This window comes from Trachemys scripta, chromosome 5 (assembly GCF_013100865.1).
Source record: "Trachemys scripta elegans isolate TJP31775 chromosome 5, CAS_Tse_1.0, whole genome shotgun sequence".
Classification (NCBI taxonomy): Eukaryota; Metazoa; Chordata; order Testudines; family Emydidae; genus Trachemys; species Trachemys scripta.
Window position 1 is genome coordinate 119380949 of NC_048302.1, and position 17368 is coordinate 119398316.

The 17368-nt window shown below is 42.2% G+C and overlaps 1 protein-coding gene across 1 annotated transcript in view; it reads right to left on the minus strand.

Annotated features, from left to right (window-relative positions):
* The window catches only part of DOK7 (docking protein 7), a 101333-nt gene that overhangs the window by 67765 nt on the left and 16200 nt on the right, over window positions 1-17368 (minus strand). The window contains exon 5 of the mRNA XM_034772337.1: window positions 4312-4431. Coding sequence (XP_034628228.1) covers window positions 4312-4431 — 120 coding nt within the window. The remainder of the gene's footprint in view (window positions 1-4311; window positions 4432-17368) is intronic.

The following is a 17368-nucleotide window of genomic DNA, read 5'->3' on the forward strand; positions in this document are numbered from 1 at the left end:
CTGCAGTGACAGTGTCTGAATCGATTAGTCAACAAAGTGACAATTTTCTATAACCACATTCAATCTTCTTTGTAATGAAAAAAAGAAACAAAAGAAAAAATTCAAAGCATTTCTGCCCCCCCCGGACAGGTTTCAAGCACCTCAAGAGATCTGTGTACTTTTGTTTCCCTCTGTCTGCCCAACACTTTATCAGCAGGAATGTGGCCAGCTCTAAGAATAATGTTTATTAGTGAACCACTGCTGCAGAGCTTGCAGGAGGAGCCAGCACACATTCCCTAGTGCTGTGGGGTGGGGGGGGGGGGGAGAGTTTAACAGCAAGAACAACAGACAATACATCACATGCCTCTTGTCAGTTTTGATCATTTCACTGGTGGTTTTATATTACAATTCTTTGATTTGTATTAGCTTAATGAAAAAAGTACCCCATCATTCAGATACATATGCTTTGCAATCCTCATAAGCCTGCATAAGGAGTAGCCAATTCTAATGCTTCAGTGGAAGACAAAACAACTAAATAAGCTATAAACGCACCCAAATCAATTCTGCAGTGCTATGACATGGGTAAAATACTTCTCCCGGTTCTCATAAGCTATTGTCTATCATTAGAGATCCTGATTATTCTTGCTTTCTCATTTTGCTTCTAGTTCATGCCTTCTGGCTGCACATTTTATTCTCTCAAGCAAGATTATGAACTACATTTTCGATAACAGACAACAGTAGCTGCTGTTCTGGATTTTCCAGAAAATAAAAAACTGGTAGGGGAAAATATTATTTACTCAACCTATTGGATTAGCTCTTTCAAATCTGTTCCAATATGGGTTTCATACGTATTCCTTGCACACCCAAAACTCCCATTAAAGCCAAAGGGAGATTTGGGCATGCAACTAGTGCAGAATTGGCTACTAGCAATGTAAAATCTTAATATACTGTACAAAGCCAACATAGGGCTAAATTCTGCTCCCTGTTACACTAATATAAATCGAAATAACTCCACTGAAGTTAGTGTAACTCCAGTGGAAGAGGTTATGATAAATCTGGACTAACAGAGGGTACAATTCGTCTCAAAATGTATTATAGGTGGCACAGGTATTGACACTTTCCATTATAAGAACCAGTTTTCAGTTGCTAATAACTTTGCCAAACTTAAACAATTCAGGTTGGAATTTTCTATCCAAGATGTTTGCCTCAATTTGGAACTTATTTATTATCAATAATTTGTTGGATTATTTTATAGAGTTTCAGATAAAATGGTTCAGCTGTTTCCAAAAATGAGATTAGGGGAAAATAGGTTGCTTCGCCCGTGTTAAAAAAAAATTCTTACTACCACTTTGTTGAGAAGCTATAGCTGTCTTATCAGTTATCAGCCTCTGAAAATATTGCAGTTCACACGTGCTCAGTAGAGATTTGTTAGAGTTGAACAGCTAAATTCTCTGAAGACTCCATCTGCACTGAGCATAGCTGACCTGGGCCTTCCTGCGGTTGCTGTTCCAGGCACCTGGGGACTGCTCTGACACCAGGCACAGGAACCGAGAACAGGGAAATCATCTTTCTTGTACTCTCAGTGCTCACCAAGGCAACATGGTGGAGGAGGAGGAAACAGCCTGACTGGAATGCAGAGGGGTATGAGAAGCAACATGGGGCATAGGAAGAGGTGCAGGGTTAAGGAACAGGGGCTGAAGCTCAAGGGGTAGAAGGGTTAGGAACTGGAGCCAGGAGAGGCAGCCAGAAAATAGGGGGGAAGGGGAAGGAACTGCGAAGGATATGAGCAGGGTGGAGGGGAGAAGCAGAGGCTGAGAATGGGGGCATATGAGAAACAGGTGGGGAAAATAGGAACAGGCAGGGGGAACTCAGCAGGGACTGAGACTGGAGCAGCAGAGGGAGGGGACGGGGGCAGGAGGAAGGGGAAAGATGGGGCAGGGTGAGGGACAAGGATGGGGATGAGGAGAGGGAGAAGCTGGGGGAGAGGATGGGGCAGAATGGTCTGTAATCACTAGAGAACACTCTCCTCTAGAACCTGGAATTGAACCTATTATTCCTGTCTAGTAAATAGCTCAGAAATCCACTGGCAAAGCAGGTCTCATCCTACTCTTTTGTTAGGCCCACACAGAAGATAACGGGCTTCTACTGCAAGTAGTTACCTACTTACCTCAAGCGATAGAGGATTGTGCTGTGGCTCTGTGGGGGGTCAGTATAGTTCTACATGATGCAATTTTTGTTTATAACTTTCAATTTAAAAAAAAAAGGAAATTATATAAAAAATATATGTTAAAAGAACATTCAATTTGCAAAAGTCAAGCACTCAAAAGTTAGAATTAAGGCTGCCTTCTTTAGTGGCCCATTGTCATAATTCTTTACCTGAACCGAACCTCTTTTGGAGACCATATAAGTTTGTATGTAATTAAATAATTTGTTTTTGCATGTCTACAATAAAAGTCTTTATGTAAATTACAATTTTCTGAGTATATCCAAACTGACAAAATTATAAATCTGAACATCCCAACCACTTTTGTACATGTCAAAAAGACTTTATTATGAATTAGCTGTTTGGCAATTTTAAAATGAATTAATTAACGTTCACATTACAAATGCAAAAAACAGCATATAAAATTAGTGAGCTGTTATGGGCCTGATTTGCCTTTCTCTCACTGGTTTTATTTACAGTGGTATACAACCATTGATTTCAAGGAAGCGAAAAATGAATCAAATGCTGGATACAATATGCATCTAATTTTAAAATGGCAGGACCGAGAGGTTTTTTCAATCTTTCCATAAATTTCACATCTAAACTATTGGAGAACCTCAGAGTTACAAACACCTCAGGAATGGAGTTTGTTTGTAACTCTGAAATGTTCCTAACCCTGAACAAAACATTATGACTGTTCTTTCAAAGAAGTACAACATTGACTTAATACAGCTTTGAAACTTTACTATGCAGAAGAAAAATACTGTGTGTGTGTGAGTGTGTGTGTGTGTGTGTCTCTCTGCTGCTGCCTGATTGCGTACTTCTGGTTCCAAATGAGGTGTGTGGTAACTCATGATAGCAGTTTTCAGGTATCTAAAACGGTGTCATAAGGAGGCAGGAGAAAACTTGTTCACTTTAGCCTCTAAGGATAGAGCAAGAAGCAATGGGTTTAAACTGCAGCAAGGGAGGTCTAGGTTGGACATTAGGAAAAAGTTCCTAACCGTCAGGGTGGTTAAATACTGGAATAAATTGCCTAGGGAGGTTGTGGAATCTCCATCTCTGGAGATATTTAAGAGTAGGTTAGATAAATGTCTATCAGGGATGGTCTAGACAGTATTTGGTCCTGCCATGCGGGCAGGGGACTGGACTCGATGACCTCTTGAGGTCCCTTCCAGTCCTAGAATCTATGAATCTATAACTCTGAGGTTCTACTGTAAATCTTTTATATCACATTTCAACACAAGAGATTGGTTTGGTTGATGTTTACAGCAATGGTAAAAATCCTGTAAAACTATTCTTATCATGAAAGCCATTAAATCCCCCTAGCTATGGAAGTGCAAACATTTGCTAAAAATGTGAAATCCCCCTTCCTCCACCATTTTAAAAGCTTCCTCCTTCACCACAGAAACTTCACAGCTATTGTTCGACAAGCTCATCTTCCACCTTCCTGCCCTGCTTGACATACTCCTTCTAACTGCGTATTACATTTCCTCACCTACTAAAACCAAAAGGCCATAGAACTCCTGCAAGATCACATCTAATTTCTTCTCTGAACACTACAGTGCATGCAGCATGTACCACAAAACAGAAAAAGGAATTTAATCCTTACTCACCAGAGAAGAGCCTGAACTGCAAGATTGAGATCAGGATATAGGGGCCTGGTCCAAAGCACTAGAAATTCATTGGGAGTTTTTCCAATGATTTCAGGGGGCTTTGGAATGGGCTTCAGATGTCATCTAGCCCCAAAATTAGTATTCTAGGGGTTTGGCTCAGCAAATTTTCAATATTACAACCAGCAGCCAGATTCAGATATGGCTCTAGGTTCAAACTGGAACTATTTAAACCCCAGATTTGGTTTGGGCCCATCTCTATTCAGATTATTATATTTTGGTACAGTTAGATAAGACCAGGCAAAGGCCAGCAGCAGCAGAAATATGAATGAGCTAGAGCAGCAAGGGAAACTGGGACATTCAACTGATAAATCTGTACTGTGACATTTCAGAATGAAAATCACTTTGCACTTTCCATGCCCAGCAAGTGTCTGCAAGCTGTAATTCCAATCTGAGCAATAAGTGCTAGACAGGGCAAGTTCCTACTTTGCACGGTTACTCTATACTTCCTATATTAACCTGGTAGGACTGGACGCAACCCAAAAGGGCCTTTCGTCGGGGAGATGCCACGAACGATACAGTCGAACAGAAAGCTGATCTGCTCTCCTTCGGCACAAGAAAGGAAAAAGACGCCAGCCCCTGAAAGAAAGCACAACAGTAATACAGACTTTTCATCTGCACGCATAACAGAAACATAAAGATTAAACATTTATACGTGGTGATCAAAAGAATGTTGTGTGCTAGTCATGAAAGAAATCAGTGAGATTTTCTGAGAAAAAAATAAAAGGAATAAATTTAATGGAAACACATTTTGATCCGAGAAACTGTAAGCAGCAGATTCAATCATTTCTACCTTCTCAGTTAGCTTTCTGAGAGTCATGCAACCAAAAACAAATTAAACCAAGTCAAAATGGGAAACAACAGCTGCCTGTTTCTTATATTCATATTTCTACATCAACTTTCTGGGGTCAGAGCTGGATCAGTCTTCTGCTTTAGAACTTAGGAGATTTGTTTACATATCAAGTATTTACTGTAGAAATCTAAGTCGTAGTTAGAGATGGGGCTGAGCAGTGAATTTCAGACCTGAACCTCTCCCAAGTTTAGGAGTGTTTGGATTTGGAACATAGGAATTACCATGCTGGATCAGAACCAAGATCCATCTAGTCCAGTATCATATCTCCAATAGTGACCAGTACCAGATACTTCAGAAGAAAGTGAAAGGACCCCACAGTAGGCAAATGTGGGATAATCTGCTCCCCCACATTAGGTCTCAACCTGACCTCCAATAGTTTAGAGATGGCTTAAGTACTGAAGCATGGAGGTTAAATCTCCCTTCTTAAATTTTTGCTAGCATTAGGGTTTGATTAAGGCCTTGAACTGTGACAGGCCTGAGTCTTGAAGCTCAGGTATGAATTTTCCCATAGTTTATGGGGTGCTTTTTAAGTTACTATACACAACACCTAGATATTGTGATGATTGGTGAGCTATGAATACTGATAGACAAACAGATCTGTCCACCTTTCTTCAGGCCCATAACTGACCACAATCAAAGTGCAACTAAAATGCCTGAAGCTGCTGGTGGTTCAAGAGCAGAAATTGGAAGAGACTCAGTCTGTGTTGAGTCAACCACGCAGGCTGCAGTGTGGTCTGCTCAAATGTTTGGGCTGCAGCCTGCCTCTGCACTTGCTGCTGTTTAGAATTGCACTGTCTGAGGTCTATAAATACACGGAAGACTTGTGGCTTTAATGAAACAATGTTTTTATTTTAAAAAGTTTGGAAAACGTTAAAAAGGTACAGGACATTTTGTTATCAATTGTGGCTGAATCCTGGTTGCAGTAAAGTCAACGACAAACTCCCATTGGGTCAAATTCTGTTTTCAGTGACCCCGGTGTATAGCCAAAGTAACTCCACTGAAATTAAGTAAGTTACTCCATATTCAGCCCAATATAACTAAGAGCAGAACCTGACCTATTATTTTCAAACAGGTCAGGACTTGGTCCACAAAGAGTTATTTTTCTGCAGAGCTAAGAAATATTTTACCCATTTTCCTGCGTACCCAAACTACTCGTATCAGTTCTGTGTGCCTATTATTAACAGAATGTAAGGCGATCCCATGAGTTGTCATCAGATCTTTACCCTTCACTCTGTTCTAGTACTTTGCTTTCCATTCATTAAGAATAGCACTCAGCAAACTTAGAATAAGAATCCTAAATAAGTAAATAAATAAGCAAGCTTTGAGCTGTGTGTTGTGTGGCAGGCTGGATAGCTCAGGGATTGCTAGGCCATACAGAATCCTTTACTTCTAGGTGGCCAGTATAAATCCAGCTCAGGTCAGACATGACCAAAAAATTATCTTCTGTTGCTGGTTTTTTGCTGCTCTCAGTCCAGTTCCCAGTGGACAAGTGTCCACATCAGAAAGGGCTTTGCCATGACTGACCACCTCAGCAGAGACAACAATGACTGAACAGGCATCAAGACTGAACTATTATATGCACCACCCTAAAGTGTTCCTGCAAGTTGGATTTGAGACACACTAGAAGGGCAATGTGTGGAAGCTTGTGCCCTGCAGTGCGGATAAACAGAAGATTTCAGCCATTATCCTCCCTGTGACACAGGCCCATAATCTGGGCATAATCTTTGACTCAGCCCTCTTTAGACTCTTCCAGCCTGTATGTAAATCCTGTCACCTCTTGCCACAGAACATGCTCTTGTCCAAGCTCTCATCATCTCCTACCACAGCTACTGTCATTTCCTTCTTTCTGGCCTTGCCTCCTCCTTCCTTGCCCCACTCAAGTCCATTCAAAATACTGCTGCTAGAATCATCTTCCTGACTTATTGCTCTGGGATGCCATCCCTGTTAGTGCCCTTCCATGGTCGCCCACTTCCCCATCACAATAAACAAAACACCTCTGTATTCATCTTCAAGGCCCTTCATCTTATAGTGCCATACTGCCTATGAGATCTGGTATTCTATGGCAACATCGTCCTCCATCTTTGTTCAACAGCACCCTTTATTAGCTGTTAGTGCACATCTTGCTTAAGCACTTTTGTGTTTTCACCCATGCTGCGCCTTACATATGGGAAACAATTTCTGTCAAGTTGTCACCTTGTCCTCCTTCAAGTCCCTTTGCCATGATGCCTACAAACCATTGCTGCCTGACCACATTTGGACAGGCTTCTGTGCATGGATCCTTGTAAGTGTGGACACAAGCTTGCCTTCTGCCCTCTTCCCACGCCCTCCTCCCCACTCTGCCCCCCGCAATTAGCAGAAGCTTTGGTGGAGGTTCCTACTGCCTACCCACCAAACACTCCTTCCACTGCCATGGAGGAGTACAACAGGGCTTCCATGACATGGAGGGCCTTCTGAAAGGGGGATAACTTCCACCAAATTGCATAAAATTGGACTCAACAACCTAAAACTTAATTTAAAAATAGATCAATTCCTACCTGCGCTCCTGAGGGCTCCGATACAACAGCTACTAAACAGACTTATGACTTTACTGGAAGTAAAAGCAATGAATTCAGAGACCCAGTGAGAGAAAAACAGAAAGACAATCATGTTGGCTTCTGCAGCAAAATAAATATCGATCTATCTAGGTTCTCTTATGTGCCTTTTCACAATACTGTTTGATCCCCACCCTTAAAAAGAAGTGACAACAGTGACCTCTGTCTCTTGCTTTACCAATTAAAACTAGATTGACAATAAGGAAAATAGTAGTTTATGAGTCCTGGTAAGATGCTACATGGTGGATAGATGGACTTCCGGTGTGCTTTTAAATGTTAAATATGTATATGCAGGTGACTACTACTTATTTATTTCTAGTGTGTTAAATTTCTAATTGAGAAGTTCTCTGCTACTAGAAATTATACAGCTCAGTCGTGCATTGGAACAGAGTTCACTGCACAAGCATTTGGAAGCTCAGGAATATGTGGTATGCATCACTGTAATACCGTGCAGCTGTTTACTAGATTGAAGAGCTCTCTCTTCGTGGGTAAGGGACTTAGTGGAAAGCAGCCTGCAACCAATCATGCAAGACTGAAACACTAAGCCATTCGTTAGTGACAGTTGGCAGTATGATACTGTACAATCAGTCCTCAAATGTTAGAGAAATTATGATAGGGAAACCGGTGGTGAAACTAAATAATATCTTGCTGAACTTTGCTTAGTGTTTTTTTAATTCTACATAAAAAACCCCACAGAAGTTGATCTGTAATTATACTGTGGAATGGTATGCACCGGCAAACTATTCACATGGAACCCCAGAACAAGTAAGACTCTGCGTGTCTGTCTGTGTAGGAGGAAGGTTCATAGTTTTCAGTGAGTTTACTACACATGAAAAGTGCCATGTAGACAATCCTGTGGACCAAAGTCCACAGAAAAAGTACTACACAGCAGCAATGCAAGTTTCTTCACACTTTCCCATCAACGTGCCTTAATCCTGACCTTGAAGGACCCCCTGTAGAGATGAGATAGCTCAGTCAGGCCTTGTCCTCTTTTTTGAAACTGCATCCATTAAGAATAGGATAGTCAGCTTAACCCAGTTTACCTATCCTAGACTTGCATGAAACCTCCAGGGCCCAGTTTGCAAAGGGCTAGCCATGGTAAAAATGGTTGGCATGGAGACTTTACACAAACCAGAACTGCCCAGAAAAGTCTTCCGCCATTACACACAATCTATGCCTCAATGATCCCCTCCTTATCATTTGTCTTCAAGAAAAGGCCCACTGACCTCCCCATGCGGAGCTCCTTTGATTAAATGGCCGCCTCTGCTCTCCCTTGGGCTTCATGGGGGTGCCAGCAGGTTTTTCAAGGGGCACCCACTGTAGTGGAGAAGCTAGGAAGCACCCACTTCCCTGTCCCCAAAATGTCAGTGAGATCACGGAAAACACTCCTGCTCCCATTGCCAGCCAGCTGCGTACACCCTAGCACAGTAGCTGGCATCGTCTTAAGGGTTCTCCTCCTAGGAGATGCACTTGTGGGGAAGGTAGGGCAGCTTCAGACCAGGCTTAGGAACATTTTCTCAGTCTTGGACTGAAGTACACAAATGTAATAGAACCTGAGCCCAGGCTGAATCTTAGTGGCTTTTTGCGCATCCTTCATGAATTTTTCACAGCACCCTCTAAATCAAAAAATCTTTAAGTAAAGGGTAACAATTTGTGGTCACTACAAATCTACGCTATATTTGAACCAGTCATTACCAACCATGTGAGCAATTCCTTCCCTAGATAATTCTTTCAATTTATTTTTAGCCAAAACACATTTTTTTGTAAATGTTGTGCGTATTGTGCATACAATATCCCTGGCCTGAATGCACACTTGTTTGCACTACTGGAAACAGAACAAGAAAGTACTTTCCAATATCTGAAATTGTAGTATAAAAATAGTGCTGTTAAGGGTAAAAGAATCAGAAATTAAGGTAAACTTGGGTTGGGTGGATGTTTTGTTTTGCAACTTTAAGAATAATCAGTTACTCCCATGGAAATGCTGTTTGATTTAAAATATATTGGCAGCATATTCTTAAATATTGTCCCACCTATCTGAACTGGGCTTGTAAATCTTCTTCATGCTGGCAATTTAGTTGTGCTAAAGTGGAACGTGTTCAAACTCCTACCTGAATCAATAATTATCATCAAAGTACATTTGTTTTAGGTTCTTCTATAGCACCTGCCAGCACAGGTTATTAGTGCCTTACCTATATTGATCAATTTATCTTCACCAGGGGAAAGTATTAGGAGGAAGCAAGGCACAGTCTCTGTGGTAATATTCAGACCCTCTGTGTCTCATGGTTTAAAAAAAAAAAAAGTTGGCAGAGAGAAGGATAGCTCAGTGGTTTGAGCATTGGCGCTGCTAAACCCAGGGTTATGAGTTCAATCCTTGAGGGGACCATTTAGGGATTTTGTTGGGGATTGGCCCTGCTTTGAGCAGGGGGTTGGACTAGATGACCTCCTGAGGTCCCTTCCAATCCTGCTATTCTATGATTCAGTAACATCCAGAAATGAACTCTGTTCTCCTGAAAGCCAGTCCAGTGCTTTAACCGCATGACCATCTCCTCCTCCTCCTAATAATGAATATGTTCTTGTGGAATCTATTAATAAAATCTTAAACTCGTTCTGACTGGGGAGGAAGAGTGATAGTCTGAGGGAATAATGATGGATTAACATAAAGCAAGACTACTTTAGAAGACTCTACATAACAAAGAGCACCACTGTTACGATGACCTAACAACTAGTATTAGAATGTAGGACTTATCACAGTAACTCAAATAAAAACACACTTCCCAATACTCTACATAAGGTTTTGGAGTTTATGGAGGTTTTGGAGAACCTAGGCAGCCAACTTGTGCAAATATATGCTTTCAGCTCTTTTTGTAACCAGATTTCTTGTGTCTATAAAATTAATACGTCCCTTTAACTGGTGGTCTTCATTAAATAGCCCAGTTTTGATAGTACAGGACAGTAAAGAAGAATAAGGGATGAGGAGATGGGAGAGTTAAATATATGCATGAGGATGCGCTCTTCTGTGCCACAATTTTTTCTGCAACAATCGATTAGAATAACATTCTACTTAGGTACTGATTCAGAAAAGCATCCCTGTTTGGGACAGCTCTTAAGCAAATTCTTAACTGAGACTTAAAATTAAGCATATGCTTAAATGCTGTTGTGTATAGGGATGTACACAAGTGCTGTCCTGAACCAGGGTCTCACTCTGCAATTAAGTATCAGGGGGTAGCCGTGTTAGTCTGTATCTACAAAAACAACAAGGAGTCTGGTGGCACCTTAAAGACTAACAGATTTATTTGGGCATGAGCTTTCGTGAGTAAAAACCTCACTTCTTCGGATGCATAGCAACTCTGCAATTAGACACCCATGGATGACCCATGCTAACTGACTTGGTTCACAGGGTGACCAGATGAGAGACATGAAATACTGGGACACGGGGGGGACAGGGAGGTCATTGCCGGAGCAAAAAAAAAAAAAAAAAAAAGCCGCCGGAGCATAGGAAAAATTGGTGGGGGCTGAGCCCCCACCGGCAGCTCCCCACCTCCCACTGCACCAGCTTACCTCCGCCTCCCGAGTGGGCTGCCACATCCTGCTACTCCTCCCTCCAAGCGCTTGCACCACCATACAGCTGATTCGTGCAAGCCTGGGAGGGAGGGGGGAGAAGGAGGAATGTGGTGTGCTTGGGGAAGAGGCGGGGCCAGGGCAGGGATTTGGGGAGGGATCCAATGGGGCAAGGAGGGGCCAGACACAAGCCCCCTCCGCCTGTGCGCCAGGGTGCAAAATATCGGGACAATTTGCATCCCGACTGAACATCCATCGGGACGCGGGACAAACAAGTAAATATCGGGACAGTCCCGATAAAATCCGGACGTCTGGTCACCCTAGTTTAATTGCAGCATAAACATTTAGGTTCAGGCTGCAGCCTGAGCTCTGGGACCCTCCCCCCTCACAGAGTCCCAGAGCGTGGGCTCTAGCCGAAGCCCAAATGTCTACACTGCAATTAAACAGCCCCTTAGTCCAAGCTTCACAAGCCCGAGTTTTTAATTCGGTATAGACATACGTTGATAATGTTTTGAATGTTGCTAATTGCGAATTATATAAATATGAAACATTTTGGTGCAACTTATAACAAATAAATGCACACGTTCTTGCTCTTCTGTAGCACATGTACGACTTGCAGACGATGGCACATCTTTCAATGGGAATTGTGGGCATTCAGGACCTGAATATATCAGCTGCACACTCTTGATCATAGATTAGTGCCCCGCTTCCCACCCCCAGCAGCAAAAACACCAAAATAGAAATATATGCAAATGTTACTTTTAAAAATAAAAATGAAAAAAAGTCTACAGGGTTCTTCTTAGCCTGGTCTCAGAATATTCCCACTGATTATTTTCCAACATATTCAGTAAACATGGATACTGCTCATAGCACTCTCTGCATCAGATGACATACTGCACATTCAGTTACACCTATAAAACTCATACTACATTATGGCTAATATATACTTTGTGGGGTTTTTTAAACATGGATTACAGAGCCATAGCAACACCAACATTCATAACACCAGACATTGATAAATAGTTGACGACCATCCAGAAGTCAGACACTTCACCTGCACAGACTTAACCATGTGTTTAAAGACCATTTTAATCAACATCATACCAAGACATACAGCACGTCTTCCTGGGTCTGTGAAAATGCCCCATTCAATAAGAGATAGCAGGCCTATTTCTTTTCTTACTGATAACAGTTTTACGCTAACTTCAGTGGCAATACTCCTGATTTACCCTGTGTACGTGAGAGGAATATCAAGCCCTTTGTGTATCCTAGGATACTTAAGTAGCTAAACGTATAAACGCCTATCATTAAACTAAAACATTATTTACTATGTGCGATAGACCCTCAATAATCAGCACTTTGTTAACTTTGCAAAAAATGGGAGATCTATCCTATCCCTTTCTTTTGAAAGACTGAAGAGATGATGTAGCAAATCCTGTATTGCTAAAATGTCATTCTTGCAAAATAAACTACAGCACATTTACTTGTACTGTATGAAGTATATACATAAAACTAAACTTCAATTGACAAAATAGAACATATTACATTTGAGATGCTTTACTTCCTTGAGTTTTATCATTTTTATTTTGTTCACTAATTTTCACCATTCAATAATGTGAATTAGTAAGTCTGTATTTTATCGAATAAAGCAATAGTGCATGAAATATATATACCAAGATTCTTGATTAATAACACCTCCTCATTAAAAAGAAATGTCTAAGCACCTCCTATATATCTTTAGTAATATACAATGACATTAATATACACTTCATTATTCACTACAAGAAAAAACACTATATTTGCTAGTTCCTACACAATATATTTAATAAAGTGAAAAATACAAAACTTGTAAGGTCTATATACACTTACACAATCGTGTTTCAACATCAGCATATTAAATAACATCACACAGATCAATCACTCTAACTCTATCCTTTTCTATCAGCACATCACACTGAGAAAATGCATAGAACTCTCAAGTAACGTACCTTGGGACTATATTCCTTTCCAAATTGTAACTACAGATTATTAATACAATATAGATAATAAACAGTATATATCCATTTCCATTAGAGAACGTAACAAGGGGGAAGGTTAAGGCTGGCTGGGTACTACAGATCAGGTATTGGAGTGGATTATATGGAACTGGCTGGTTCAATTATCTATTCATTTCTAGTCTTTCTAATGTTTAGGTGAGTATTTCTTACAGGTATATAATTTTTGTGAAGAAAGTGTAATTTAGGGGTAGCGAGGGCGGTGTAGCTGGACTCTGCTAAACACATTTTCGCCCTTTACTCTTTTATAACGGCTTGTGAATAGTCAGTTTCAGTTAACTTTATGAGAGCATGTGTATGGGCCAAATCCCACCCCGAGGTATCTAGGTGCCAAGGTTCCCCAGACAGCAGAACTCAAGCAGTTCCACTGCCAGAGGTGGGACGGTGGCAATTTGGGGAAGCCACACAAGAAGTGCATACCCTCTACATGGCATAGATCTTAGCTCCATGGGGCCTCTTTGTGAAGAAGTGTGCAGGGAGCATTCAGAGGCAGACACAGTTGAGCCAAGCATGGGACTGAGACAGAAGATCTACAGCTACCTTACAGTCCTTTGCCTTCACCCCACAGAGGGGGCTGCAGGGCCTAATAGTGTTATCCGGATGGAAAAGCCTCTATAGGATATTGGTGCTGCCACTCTATGGCCTTTAGGAGTGAATTTCTCCCCACCCTCCCTGGGGAGCTCATCAGTGACCAGTCAACTGCTCCTGCTGAACATCAATGACCGGATTGTCCCCTAACTTAGTGGTTGAGAATCCCTGCCCTAACTGAAGGGACATTCACTATTCCTTACAGAGTTGCACTCTGTGAACACTTCATGTCCTTGTATGTCCTCTTGTAGCCATGTTACACAATGAGGTGGTTTGACCGCAGTAGTACACAGCACCATGGCATAAATTTACTGGCCAGCTGTGAGACAACCAGCACAACTGCCTTCTCCAAAGTACCCAACTCCTGCAATGAACCATGCATTTCCCAGATGTCTTGGCTCAGTCAGGGCAGCCATTGAAGAAACATCCTTCCAGAGTTGGATGGCTGTTAAGTTAGCATATTTCATTTTGGTCTTCAATTACCCCTAACATTTCTACTGTCAAGAAAGAAAACTAAAAATGGAATTGCATCCAGTCATTCTCTTCTCATGTACACTAAGTAGCAGTAAATCTCTCTGCTTTACACACGCGGTAATAACATTCTCCTCTTCTCAGCTAAGCAAAGCACTAAACAAATGAACCTTTTAAACAATGCAGATTTCAGATACATTTTCAGTGGTTACTGAACCTCTCCCTGGGAAAGGGAGGGGAAGGCACCAGAGAGAAGTGTTGAGGTTTTGTTTGTTATGGGCACAGAGGCCTGGACTTCATATTAGTTTTCTATTTGCCAATAAGGTACAAAAACTGCCATTTTCACTTTTGAGAAATTTCAGGAAAACGTTAGTTTTTTTCCAATGAAAGTTGCTAAAACAAAACACTCTGAAGCCAACATGTTCCAATTGCAACATCCCACAAACCACAGAACTGCTCATCAAGACAACATTTAAAGCCCCCATTGCTCAGAGAGGGAAGGAGCATGTCTTCTCCTGAGGCATCTGTTTGAAGAGTCAGGGGAAAAATTGACGCCAAAGCATCGCAACACTTTTGTACCATTTATCTAGTACAAATCACAGCACTTCTTATCTCCAAGAGAGCCTCAGTTCTAAGTGAATACAGTACTCAGTTCAAACAGTGAAATTATATACTGTCTCCTTTGAGGTGCTTAAGTTAATAAATATTAATACTTGATTTAATCTACCAATCTGTTACTAAATTTATTTAAAGGTTGCTTGGCATTTCCATGATAATTCCCTACAGTGTGGGGATGAGGAGCTAAATATTGCAGCTGTTTCAGATTTCATCAGTTCAAAACTTGGTACTCTGTACAAATTGTCAGGAATCAGCAACAGCTTCTAAAGGACTTTTCACTCAGTTTTAGATGCTTGTGCATAAACCCTACACGGTAAACTGCTCCATTCAAAACCTAAATACATTTAGCATTTTCAGCTAGTAACTCAGGGCCACATTTTCTAACGTGGACTCTGAAATTACTCCTGCAGTACAGCATACACATCTGTTTAAACACACAACCGTAAATTGCATATAAACAGTTTTTTTCACATGCAAATCAAGTAGCTGCACCTCTGACTTCATGATCTGAAAGTGAAAATGGATATGCACATAACTGACAAGCACAGTTCCAAAGTTTGCTTTTGAAAATGTGATGCTAAAGGACTGCTAGGATTTGGCATCCTGAAAAATTATATTAGAGTGATTGATGTAATTTTGATCAACTGCTAGATTTGAATGGATAGATTGATATGACAGTTTAGTTTAGTAAAATAAATGATACACTGAGACTTGGTTCCAGTGGTGGATTAATGCACAAGCGCATGGGGCCCATGTCACAGGGCCCCAGCAAATTTGGGGCAGGAGCAGGAGCACCGGAACCTGGGTAGAAGTGGGGGGGGAGCCACCAGCAATGGTATTGTAGCCCCGCTCCCTGCTCCTCCTCTTCCCTCTGAGGCTCTGCCCCAGTCCAGGCCAGAGGCTGGAGCCGCCCAGGAAGCACAGGCCGCAGTGAGGAGCCCCTGGCCCATGTCTCCACCACCCAGGCAGCTGGAGGATCCAGGGCTCCCCACAGTGGCCCAGGCTCCCAGGGTGGCTCTTACCACAGCCCAACTCTGCCGGTCTCCAGCCTGACCAGGGGGCAGGGCCTCAAGGAGGAGGAGGAGCAGGGGCAGGGCCCCATGGTGAGGAGGGGCTAAGGGCCACATCAGGCCCCCCACCAGGAAGAGGCTGGCGCTGCTAGTAGGGGCTGCACTTCACAGTAGGGGAGCTGATTACCTTATCTCCCCCCCCCCCCCCCACGAAGCACAGCCCCTTCCACCGCTGCTCCACGCCTGCCCAAGGCTACTACACCCATGTTAAAAAGTGGGTGGGCATGGCCCCCTCACTGCCTCCCCCCCAGTTCTGGTGCCCCGTAGGCCCCCGGGGTGTTGGGGGCCCCAATATTCTTTGTGCCCAGGACCCCAATAAATCTTAATCTGCCTTTGCTTGGTTCCAAATAAATTTCTCTGAAATACCCAGAATCATTAAGGTGTGTAATAACTAACATATATAACCACAGGATTTTATTTTCATTATCCTTGTCCTCCCTCCGCCTTTCCTTCTTTTGTTTCTTAAATGCCTTTGTTTTTTCTCATCTCAAATTAGACTATAAAACTCTTCAAGGCAAGGACTGTCTCTCAGTTATTGTCTGCAAAAACGGAACCATGATTCTGGTTGTATTGAGACCTACAGGAAACAACTATCCTCTACTACAATACAAATGATAATATAATCTTAGGGTTTAATAGATTTAAGGCCAGAAGGAACCAACTAGTCTGACCCAGAGCACAGGCCATAGAATTTCATTCAGTTATTCTTGTACTGAGAGCAAAAAGTTGTGTTTGATTGAAGTACACCTTCTATTTGCTACCCAAGATCCATAAACCTGGAAATCCTGGACGCCCCATCATCTCAGGCATTGGCACCCTAACATCAGGCTTGTCTGGTTATGTGTACTCTGTCCTAAGACCCTACGCTACCAGCACTCCCAGCTATCTTCGAGACACCACTGACTTCCTGAGGAAACTACAATCCATCGGTGATCTTCCAGAAAACACCATCCTGGCCACTATGGACGTAGAAGCCCTCTACACCAATATTCCACACAAAGATGGACTACAAGCTATCAGGAACAGTATCCCTGATAATGTCACAGCTAACCTGGTGGCTGAACTTTGTGATTTTGTCCTCACCCACAACTATTTCACATTTGGGGACAATATATACCTTCAAGTCAGCGGCACTGCTATGGGTACCCGCATGGCCCCACAATATGCCAACATTTTTATGGCTGACTTAGAACAACGCTTCCTTAGCTCTCGTCCCCTAACGCCCCTACTCTACTTGCGCTACATTGATGACATCTTCATCATCTGGACCCATGGTAAAGAAGCCCTTGAGGAATTTCACCATGATTTCAATAATTTCCATCCCACCATCAACCTCAGCCTAGATCAATCCACACAAGCGGTCCATTTCCTGGACACTACTGTGCTAATAAGCGATGGTCACATAAATACCACCCTATACCAGAAACCTAAGTGTAGCGGTCAGTACCTACATGCCTCCAGCTTCCATCCAGGACACACCACACGATCCATTGTCTACAGCCAAGCTCTAAGATATAACCGCATTTGCTCCAATCCCTCAGATAGAGACAAGCACCTACAAGATCTCTATCAAGCATTCTTAAAACTACAATACCCACCTCCTGAAGCGAAAAAACAGATTGACAGAGCCAGACGAGTACCCAGAAGTCACCTCCTACAAGACACGCCCAACAAAGAAAATAACAGAACACCACTAGCTGTCACCTTCAGCCC